We start from the raw sequence: 12,065 nt of genomic DNA on the forward strand, positions 1-12,065 counted from the left end.
TGAGAATGCAAGTGCTCAAAGTGCATTATTTTTTTTTTTTACTTATGTACTTCATGTATTATAATAATTCATGCCATAATATTTATTTGCTGTCATTACTGAGTATACATAAAATGAATATGTTGTTTAAATTAAGAGAGCTAAATTAGTACATGTGTGTATTCCTATTTATCGATATTTTTTTAACAAAGAAATAACTATTTGTAGGAGGGAAAGCACTCATCCAGAGACAGTTACAATGACCCTGTAGGTCAAGGTCATGGAGATAAGGAGGGCTCAGTGCCCCTCCCCACGGCTAGTCCGACAATGACCTGGATAGCATCCTCAGAGAAAGGTGAGCGCAAGAAATCAGCCACCATGTTGGAGATCGAGCGTAACCACTCACTGTTCCTCGAGCTTCAAGGCAAGTAGTGGTGTCCCCCGTACACTGAATTCGTTGTAGTAGCCCTCGATAACTCGGGGTGTTTGAGCAAGTTAAAAAATAATAAATGAAAGAGTAAATGGAGAATAAATTATAATGCTTAAGATTTTGAAAATTTATTGATAATTTTTTAGTCTTAATTCGTATTGACTTAGTTATTTGCATTTGAGTGAAAAAGGATTTTATTGTTCAGTGTACAGGTGGCCTTTGGCACTGTGTTTGGTGTATATATAGATTTTCATAAATTCCAGCAAAAATGATGATGGGAATCGACTTTTTAAGAGTTTATAATTTTCTTGAAACAGAAATCAGTTTTTTTTAAAATGCTTTTTATGATCAGTTGTTCCCATACTTATTTATGTTGGAATTCAGTGTGATTAGAATGTTGTGGATTTTATGAAATACTTTTGAAAAATATACCCAAAGAGGGGGGATTTTTGAATTCAGTATAAAACAACAGAAATGATGGGGAGCAGGGATTAATGAACTGATGTCCACAACAATTCTATATTATAGTGTAGGAACTTGCAGTTTGTATGACTAGGTTTGTTTAACATTTGATGATGATGATTGTACACCTTTAATTTCTCTTTAAAATCTTGGCTCACATAACATGCAGCTTTTGATTTTAACAAAGACAGGACTTATTTTTATGGTAATATAACAAAACACTGTTTCAGTTGTCCATTGAAACTTCACTTTAAAAAGCTTTGCTGTATATCTGCACGACCATTTCATTATTAGTGTTCTTGTTGTGGGAATATTTTTTTTTTTTTTAAAAGTATGCACTCAACATATGTTGCTGTGACTTATCAGAGTCACCTCCCTTTGCATGGACAAAACTTAAATGTGGTGGTCTGCACTTTAAAAACATTGGCCTTTATTGATGATGAAAAAAGCTCTTATCATGCAGATATATGTATAAGACTAGAAACGATCTCGTTGCGAGCAACAAGAGGTCTTCCGTCCGATTCCGAAAAAAAAAAACCCTGTAAAATCGAGCTGAAATAGTAATTTGAAAAATTCGTACAGATGGGTGATTGAACCAGGGTTACCAGCAAGTGTTTCCAACACGCTTACCTTTACTATATTGAGACCACTGTCCTAATTTTTTTTAAATATATTTCTGCAACAGTATATCTGTCTTGAAATTGTGAAAGGGTGAAAGGCTGGTCACTATTCATAATTTCGCGCCAAAAGTCAAGTATAAATCTTCACGCCTTCTTTGGAAAGTTCTATTAAAAAGGTGTGATAGCTTCAATCAGATTAAAATAAGAACGTTCTAATAGCTTAAATTGTTAGTTTTAAAAGTCATTTAAAACGTTCAATGTACGAGACATAAAACATATCGTTTATACGCAAGTAATACAAAAGCAGTGGAATATGGCTATGATTCTTAGACATTTTTCAATTTCCCATTGAGTTACACATTCATTAAAAAACTGAAACTGCAAAACGTGCTTCACCCAACGACGGTCAAGAATTAAGATACCATTTATGTTCAATAACTTGAATTAGATCTATTAGAAAACAAATGTTTACATTAACTTCATTAAACGATCTTTTGAAAAAATGGTTTACTTATTTTATTCTTTTCTATTAGTTTGCATGGGAAAACAGTGGCCGCGTTTCATACTCACTGAATATATTGTTTCTTGATAAACTTATGCTTACATGTATATTAATCGTGATTCAAGATCTGTTGTTTCATGATGCAAAACAAAAGGTTGTATATATAGTATTTCATTTGTACATGTAGTCTCGTCTTTTTCTACTTTGAGAATCAGATAAAACCAATTTGAGAAGATCTCGCATTAAAACTTTAGTTAAAACAGAATTGTAACGTAACTACGACGTGCCAATCAAAGTACTCTTTCACATTTCATTTATCCTTATGTTAGTTTCGTTCAACCAAACGCTCAGCTGACTCCATAACCCCCTACGCGCTAAATGTCGGAGTTGACAGAGACAGACGCCATTTTGAATACGCTTCGAATTTTCAAATGTTAATATCTAGAGTTTGAATTTATCAATTTATAAACAAATTATACATTAAGCCTAATTAGAAGGGTTTCTATGAAACATTTTAAAATAATTCAAAAATATTGAAAAATAAAAAAGTTAGAAAATTCGACTTTTTAAATTTTCATCTGGAAACAACAGGAAGTACTGACGACGAACGAAAGGTCGCGTCCTGGGTAGTGAATATCACGATCTATAATCCCTGAAAGTTTGACATTAATATCTTTTACCGTTCTTGAGATTAACCACGGACAAAAGGTCATTTTAAATTCAGGAAAAGGCCTGTAACTTGGCACCGGAAGCGACATTCCAAAAAATCTCTCGGATAAAATAACTTCATATCACAACACATTGTTTCTGAGAATTTCGTGAAAATCCACCCAGAAGTCTTCGAGAAATCGCGTGCACAAAATTAGATGGTCAGAAAAATAATAATAATAAGAAGAAACAATAGAATCGCTATAAGGTCTTCCGCGAAGACGGAAGACCTTAATAATGAACTCTACTCATATTTTCAAGTAGACTATTGTTGAGAAGTCTCTAAGATTCTTCATATTTACAATATCAAAGTCTTTTCATGTCTACCATCTTCATAACAATCAAATCTCTGACTTTTATAATATAGTGGGTATACTAATCATAAACACTAATCTGTTAATATCTTTCTATAATTAACGTAATTCTTCATTGTTTAATAAATCACTCTATATAGCATGTTGTGTTGTTAACATTATGTGCACTGTCTGTGAAATGATTTTCTAAAATAGCTCTTTTGATCGCATGAATTCTATTAAAAGCAGTTTTCTTAAAATAACCTGTCAGTCAATATTAAAGAATATGATTGCTTTCTATTTTTTCCTGTAAATTGTAAAAGAAATCTTTTTACTATATGCATGAACATATTTCTTGCCCATATTGCCTCCTATTAATTGCTTTATAACTGTGAATTTGATAAATTGACTGTATAGTGAAAAAAAATAGATATGACTACAACACTGGTACATGTGATATGTGTTTCTATAAATAGGTGGTCATGTGATCGAACAGGAGAAGAAGCGTATCGAGGAACTGAAGCGTCGGGCTGCAGACGAGGGGCGGGCGCAGTGGGAGGAGAGAAAACTCCGAGAAGCCAACTGTAAGAGCTTCAACTCGCTCGAGTCCGAGGACAGCAGTGTCGCCAGCAGCTGTGAGACGCCCTCTGAGAAAGAAACAAGGTAAGGTCAGGGGTCAAGGTCATCTGTAAGCTAATAAATCATCAAAAGAGTAAAGGTAACTTTTCAAAGAATAATCATCATTAAAGTGTAGAAATGTAAAACTCTGTGTGATATTGAAAACATGAGACACTAATTCTACAGTGTCATTATTGTGTTACACTTCATTTAGTGGATGGTTCGGTGAGTTTAAGACTTTGTCTAGTAGGATATTCTTAAAGTAACAAAGTAGGCCACAAACTACAAATGACATCTCCCTGTCTTTGACCGATCAATGATGATAGAAGAGGAAGTAGAAACCTCATTATTATTTGTCTTTTGTCAATTCGGAGGATGTAGACATTTATTTCGCATGACTTGCCTCTGTCATTTGGTTGTGGGATATGACAGAAATGAGTGCTATCTTTCCCGTAAGATGCCCAAGATCAATACGAGGGAGTAGTTGAGAGGCTTTATTTAGCTGTAGGTTTCAATTTACGGACAATTTTAACGGAGATTTATGGCTTGAAGCTGTTGTGTAACAATTTAATTGTTTTGCGGAGATAATGTCTGCTCATAAGATGTGCCGGCTGGCCTGCAGATTGCGAATCAGGGTGTTGTCTTCTTAATTGAGCAGAGATAAAATTGTGGATTTTTCTTTTCAATGGTGGTGACAGAAAGGTTAATTTGGACACTTTAGAACTTTTTGTTGCATCAAACACATTATTTCCTAATAGGAGTCAATATATTCAGTGCTTCTAGGTTAATTTTGGTTTATTTTAGAAAGTATTGAGAATATACTGTTAATCAAATTAGACTGTGAGACTTGGAAGATTTTTTTTTTATATTTAAGGTACTCCTATCTCTCAAATATCTAGATGAATTGTTCCATCCATGAAAAAGCTTAGATATGAATTGTATGATGAAGAAGTGAGAATAATTAGAAATTAAGTGTGTCAGTAAATATAATCAATAGCTAGTTAGCATGGGACTCATCATACAAGTTAAATACATAATATATTTTCACCAGTAAAAGGTCTGATTAAAACTAACTTGTCTTAATGGCTAAATGCATTTATATCCATCTTTGTATAAATCTGCTGCTCTGTTAGCTGAGAAAGGTTTAATATCCACATGTACAGAAATAATTTCCTGTCTGGTCGTCAGGCATGCATAATTCATAGAACCAAATCGGAACATGCTGTATAGCTAGATATTGTCACTGAGGGAAAAACAATGAGATTGATCACAAAGATGGGCAGAAAGTAAGAGTCAAGAATTACAGTGGTATATGGACAGCATTCTGAAGACTATATCATATGTGAATAGGTGGATGAAATGTAAATGTAACTTTCAGAGAAATTGGTTTTATTTAATAGTCAAGTTAATGATAAAGCAGTTTTAACAGATTAAATTGGCTAATTTTCATGTAAAAGTCCATTATCATTTAGTGAGTTTAACCATCCCCCTTCTTTTTTTTTTTTTGGCTGTCTATGTACTTGTGAAGTTACTGTAAATATATTACATTTAGCGGTGTTTTCTTTTTAGCAATTTTGGCGGAAAGCAGAGCCCGCTAATACAAGTACATCGCTAAATGTCTTGTACATTAACTTTTATAACTAGCAGCTTCAGACAACGCTAAATCAAATCTACGCTAACTTGTTGAAAATTGAATTTCTGCCAAATATCGTACACGCCAAAATAATGTAATACATTTACAGTTATCGAGTACTGTAAGATCACTTATTTTTACAAGGTCCAATTTTTCGTGGTTTGAGGGAAATCAGTGGTTTGAAGGGATTTCATTTTATGGTTGAAGAAATGTAGAAGATGATCATGAAACTGCATGAAATATTTAATTTTTACAACTGATTAAAAATGTGTATAAATCATAAAAATAGAAACCCCTAACCTCCAGCCCCTTCTCCTGAAGACTAGTTACTTCAACGTAAATGCAATATATGTTTCTGTAAAAGATTTAAGTGGCAAAATACATGTAATATAATTAAAGGTAATGATTGTAAATGGAGTTTTATGAATAAATATCAAATTCAAGGTCATCTTAAACTTCACTCAGATGACTTGATCATGTAAAATCATTTTGCAAACTAAGTGCGTTAAAGCAAAAATTTATTTAAAAAAGAAATCTTCGACATTGAGCTGTCTTGATTAACATTCATATGTTGATTGAATTAACTCTACGATAATGGTTATTTAGAGTCCACATTCAATTATCGGGTTTTCCAATTTAGGTTTTAAGCTTTTGGCTACAATTAACCAAAGGTGAGAGAGCTTTTACGGGCCAAAAGAGGCTGCTTTTCCTCGTACAATTGATAACGTTGCCACATGGATACACGTCTCGATTTATCAGAGGAATAAAATGATTGGGTTTTCCTCATTATTATTCTTGCGTACAATAGCAGATTATGGTTGGAGCAAGTCCTTGATACATTCTGTATAAAGGTAATCTGTGTAATCCATCAGTTTCTATCAGGGCTCCATCGATTTGCAGAAATCGGGTGACTGGAAGATAAAAAAGGATTTGTGGTTGACACCTAAATTCCGTTTTCTTGGGTTATAAGTTGATTTTTTTTGTTTGTTTCCCCTTCATTTTCTTAAAGGTGTTTCTTGACAAAATAAAATTGGGTTAATTTGTGGGGGGTTTTTTGTTTCTAGATATGTAATGTAATGTAAATGATATTGATCACTTGTACAACAAAAAAAGAATAGAAAGAATTCCTTTCATTTTGCTAAATTTAGAAATTAAGTTTTAAAGGCTGGCTAATCAGTTGTTTTAGCAATCAGTAAAATCAAATATATTTAGCATTATAAAAAGGATTCCAAATTCAGAAAGCTGCACAATGCTAAAAATAATATCACTGCAGTCTGGTCCAATTTCCATAATCACTGTATTTAATGGACAGAAAAATAGATCTTAGAGTTTTACAAAAATTGAATGCATCCATAACAGTTTTCTCCCCTAAGGAACAGGTTAGTGTTAACTTACTGTATTGTAGAAAAAAGACATTAGTAAATAGTAAATAATGGAGATAGGTGTTTAGTGGATCAGGATGATTGGGCTGATCATTACATTACAGATATAAGCGAAGAAGACTGGTGCACTTAACGAGAGTCATGTTCCTTGTTTGATTTTTAATTATTGATGAAGGAATTGGATGACTTGTCGAGATAAAGATTGTACCTCACCAAGAGACTATAGATTTCTGTACATAGAAATGTTAACACACAATGGGGCATTATTTTTGCAGGAGCTGCATTGTTCCCTGCTGGCATATGATTGTTGTTGTTTTTTTGTTTTTTTTTGTGCAGTATTTTTTTTTCAAAAAGAGAGGAAGGGTAGTCTGTGCTTTTGACAATAAGTTTTGGATTTTTTTTGGAGGGGGGGGATTTGTCCCATATCAATATCATATCCAAAATTATTATTTGAACAAAGATATATAGAATTGAATATCCATATCCTTTCAAAAAATATACCTTGAAAGGCAAGTACTAACATCAGAGTATTGGTCTTTTAAAATTGTCGACTAACCTGTGTACACATTTGTAAGAAAGATAAAAATTACTTGCATGGTTATACTTTTAATTTTCATACATTGGTATATTGATTTCATTTTAAGTTATCAGTTAAAAAAAATTAAATGCATTGTGTTTGTAAATCTAACATATAGTCCCCTTAGCTTGCAAAAAAAAAAAATCTTAGTAATTCCAAAGGATGTGATTTGACTGTCCACTTTATTGATTCTAGTCTGGGTAGAAGGTAATATATTGTGTGTTTCGTTGTAAGTTCCATTTTGTGCAATATCGTAAGACTGCAAATTGGAAAGTGGAAATCAAATCTTCTTGCCCTGAATATTTAAAACAAATTCTGTATCTCAGTTAATGGAATAATTTCCACTTAAAAGCAGTTCTGTAGGAGATCAACTTTGCAGATTTCTTTTTTCTTAAGAAGGAGATGATTCAAGTTTAATTTTGTGTTCCAATGAGAATTAATTTTCGGTCTTTTTTAAGGTGATTTTGGAAGCTCATGTGATAAAGATGCGATCCTAACAAGTTTTTTCCTTTAAATTTGAAAAAAGAGTGTGGTTTTGTTATAAATTGCGTGGGATGCTACTTTAGTGAATTTAATAAGCCAGGTGATTTTATCTTAAAGGAATCCCATTTCGAGTTGTCATAATTGTGTAAATAATGAAATTTTGCCATTATGGAAGTGCAGATATTATAAAATCAAGTAAAAAAGACCAAAGGAAAAAATTTGTATGGGTATTTGTGGAGCTTTATTCATAGTGGGATGAAGATCTTTGGCATATCCTTGAGTTTGGATTTAATGCGCGTAGCTAATTTGAAAGAAAAGTCGTAAAGTTTACAGTGTATTAAGCAAAAATTACTGGAGCCCAAACGACTCAGTACTAAAATTTCAGGGAAAAAATCCCACATTCTTTAGCAAGAGACAGTTGATTATTATCAAATTGGTGATAAAGATTTCCAGCTTCGTTCTTCCTCTTTTGTAACGAAGTAATTTACACAAATACACTATTGAGTACATTATAGAAGAACTTGAATCAATTTCACCTGAATTTGGAGGCTGGGAAATTAACGATATTGACAAGACTTCTACACTTAGGTCATTATTGATAGATTCTTGAGCAGTGTTTGAATACCCGTCGTGCGAGTGTTTTCATATCGGGCCTTCATTTCGCCAATATTGAAAATTATTTATTGATATAAAGATCAAAAGATTGAGGAGAAAACGGTTGGCCAGGTAGTCTAGCTACTCTTTATATTATGTGGAATTAGTATTCTGTTTACTTTTTGTGTTACTTTGATTGGAATTCTTTGTATGGATATAAATACCTTTTATGGAATATAAGAAATTAAGAATTATATAGAATAAGAACAGTTGACAACTTAATGAAGATTCAAATCGGAGACAGGGAAAAGTGTTTTTAGTGTAAAAACCTTATTTGGAATGTGATTCAAAATGAGTACAAATAACAAATTATGGCGAACTCAAAACTGACATTGAGTGAGGTGAAGAAAAAGAATGGATTTTCTACTCGTATAGGGGGGTCTCCTCTTCATTTAGTGGGGTCACCCCGTGTGACTTTTAAGCACTCCCCCTCCAAAGTAGGGGACTCCCAGGCCAGGAATACTATAGCAAAGGGATTTAACTTGGACTACTGCTGGTTCTGTGGACGACCCATGAATGGGTGAGTGAGCAAAATTAAACACGAGTAATTTCCTTTAATTCTTCATTGCTGTGAAATTTGTCATTTGCAGTATGATACATTCATAAGGAATTTAGTTGAGACATGATGTTGGTTTTTTGTTTTCTGGCATTTTGTGGCTACAGTGACTCATATCTTCCAAAGTTGCATTTTAAAATATTTTTTGAGATAAACACCATAGCAAGAAAATTCATTTTCTCAGATTGAAATTCTATTGATAAAGTTGAACTGCTCAATAGAGGAGCATCAAATTGAATAGAGGGAACTATGTTTTTTATCTTGCTTGTGGTTTATACTATATAGCCATAGGTCTTATGATTTTTAAAGATTTTTCCAAAAGATCACTGACAGTCACAAATAATACTAGGTATTCAGTGATTAACATTGGCCAAGATTTAAGTTAGGGAGGAATCAAATTCTCAATGTCTTAAAAATCTGACTGAAGTATGACTGAAAGAAATTGTCATTGCAATTAAAGTATTAGTTGGAGTAAAAAAAAAAAGCTAATCCTTTTTTTTTTTTTTTTTTTTTGCTCTTTGCAATCTTGTTGTTCAAAGACAGAAGACAATCATTTTGCTTTATCAATCACAACTGGTGGTGAAGATGACATTTCAAACAAGATTGATTTTGGACTAAGGGTTTGTATTATAATCGGGATGTAATTAAAGTCTACCTCAGTAATTTCTGTGTCAATGACTATAAAATGGCCGCAGTACCCAGACCATTATACTTCGATCACTTAACATACACTAGGATTTTTTTCTGTGGTAAAAGTCTAAGTTCACTGTAAGACGTAATTTTCTGATCCCCCTTAACGCAGATTATTCTAAATGTGACAATCATTTTTCCGTCATTTCATTGACAAACCAAATGAGAATCTGTATAATTTGGTTTTATACCTATGTTTTTAAGAAAACAGTTGGTTCATTTAACAAGGGGTTTTATTAGGAAAGAATGTAAATTATATGCTAATAGTACAGCCATACTTCATTGACTCCAATTTTGGATGATTTTCCGCAATCAACATAAAATGGTACTTGAACTTAGTTTACCCTTATTTTCTTAGTGCATTATTTAGATAACTGTTATGCAATATGCAATTTATCTTGTCCTTACAATATTATGACGGCAATTGTTTTGACCCAATTAACAGTTTGATTTCATTGATGGTTAATTTCTTTTTTTTTCTAATGAATTACAATGAAATGATACTCAAAAAAGTTTTTTGACTTGCATTGATTTAAGATCTCGTATTTTATTATGTTCTTGTGATTACTTGGAAATTAACCTTTTCAGCAAACATAAAACCTATTGTATCAAATGCTATATCACAAAAAAAGTATTTTTAAACAAATAAATGCTATCACAATTAAATTTTGTATGATGATTATCATATTTATTCAAAATTAGAGAGTATAGCAATTTATATGGGAAAATTATTTCAGTCAAACCTAGTTATATCTCAATCTCTTTTGAGTGCAAGAAAAAAAACTTTCAAGTTAACAACAATTAAAGATATGAGGTAAAAAAGTGTGATAAAAAACTTAAGTGCTTGGGACACAATTCCATTGCACCTTAGCATACCCTTGGCATTTGAGGTATTGATGTTTAAGACACAAAAGTTTAACAGTACTTAATCAGTTGACTTATCTATTATTTATAGCTACCAATATCATCTTTTTTACATTTTCGTCGTCTTTCATCTTTAGTTAGCTGAATAATACAGCTTTGAGTTTCATAAAGTAAACAATGAAATGAACTCTTTCACCTCATATTTCTAAAAGGTTGACACATTATATTTGAGAAGCAAGGACAATTTTGTGAAGTTTCTTTAATATCCAAGGATAATGCACATAAAATATTTCATTTAGGTAGAACATATTATATAGCTTTTATTTCTAATTTGCTATATTGCTTGCTGGCATTTCAATCTCTAAAGGTTATCAGAACATAATATATATATGGCTCAGATGTTCATTGTAAATCAATTATTGTACTAAGTTTTACGAACCCAACAAAACATCAATTTCCTATGTTGATATCAGAGGATAGGATGAATCAAACACTAATTTCAAACAGTTGATATTCAGAGGAGATTTCCCATTGGTACAATAATATTACAAAAAAATTAATTGCAATTAATTAACGTGCTGTCAGAGTTTTTGGTGATCCCTTTAATATCAGAATGTCTTTATTACGAACTGTAGGATCTATATATTCCTTCAGGCCTTTATGTTAAATTTTGTTATTTATCCTGAGCGTAGGCCCTATGCTTTTGTACATGCTATTTAATTCTTTTCTAGCTGTACGTGGGACTTAATTCTATGAGATGAATCTCTCTGTCAAAAATTTGTGATTTACCTTTGTTATTTTATAATTATTATATTGGAACCGGAGATTATGTGTCCGCGAAACTGTCGATATCGCTTCATCTTAATTCATCATTCCTTTCCCGGCTGAACTTGTGACTCGCTAATTGATCATAAAAGACCCAGGACTGGACAATGATCAGTCCATTCTCGGAATGTTCTTCGTTAGGTCTGCGGGTCAGTTTTCCAACATCTCCATTTAAATCAATATGACAATGCCCTACATGTACAACAATTAATCAAATAACAAAATTTTTCCAGTCGGCATTAATGGTAATGCAGAAACAATAAATTCCTCATTCCGAAGTGCGAATAAGTGGAATCTGTCTGTTTGCTAATGCATCATTGGTTTTAACTTGGACTTCAATCTACTGTTTAATTAAATATTTTTAGTACTTTATGCAATCTTCATTCAACAAGGATGTACCTAAGGCTGTAATAAAAAGGTACGAGTACTTATTACAATATGAAAATACCCTGTAACACAAGAGTCATATACGATACAAGTCTTGCAGTTTCGATGGTTGTGTCGATGGTTTGTTTTTGCATATCAGATGAGTCCAGCTAGTATCAGAAGAGAACATCGTGTTTATATGCTTAGTAGTCTCATGTTCCATTAAGATAAAAATTGCTTGATGAGAAAATCAATTAGAAATATTAAAACACTCTGTTCATCAAAAGCTCTGTTATACGAAGTATCATAATTAATTGTACACTGATAGAACTTACTATTGATCCACCATTGCACCAATATCTAAATGGCGTACTTCCTTTTCATTTCAATTTAAAGGAATTGTGGGAGGCAATTGTTTCATGG

The 12,065-nt window shown here is 32.4% G+C and overlaps 1 protein-coding gene across 9 annotated transcripts in view; it reads left to right on the forward strand.

The window, feature by feature from the left end:
- The window catches only part of LOC134232492 (myosin-9-like), a 59,266-nt gene that overhangs the window by 42,514 nt on the left and 4,687 nt on the right, over positions 1-12,065 (forward strand). For 7 of the 9 annotated variants that reach the window (XM_062714453.1, XM_062714454.1, XM_062714455.1 and 4 more), the window contains 2 exons: positions 208-403; positions 3,471-3,657. In XM_062714453.1, coding sequence (XP_062570437.1) covers positions 208-403; positions 3,471-3,657 — 383 coding nt within the window. The remainder of the gene's footprint in view (positions 1-207; positions 404-3,470; positions 3,658-12,065) is intronic. The other 2 variants (XM_062714456.1, XM_062714462.1) reach the window with 1 other exon arrangement.

Source organism: Saccostrea cucullata, unplaced genomic scaffold (assembly GCF_032062105.1).
Source record: "Saccostrea cucullata isolate Sc308-1 unplaced genomic scaffold, CSIRO_AGI_Scuc_v1 ctg207, whole genome shotgun sequence".
Classification (NCBI taxonomy): domain Eukaryota; kingdom Metazoa; phylum Mollusca; class Bivalvia; order Ostreida; family Ostreidae; genus Saccostrea; species Saccostrea cuccullata.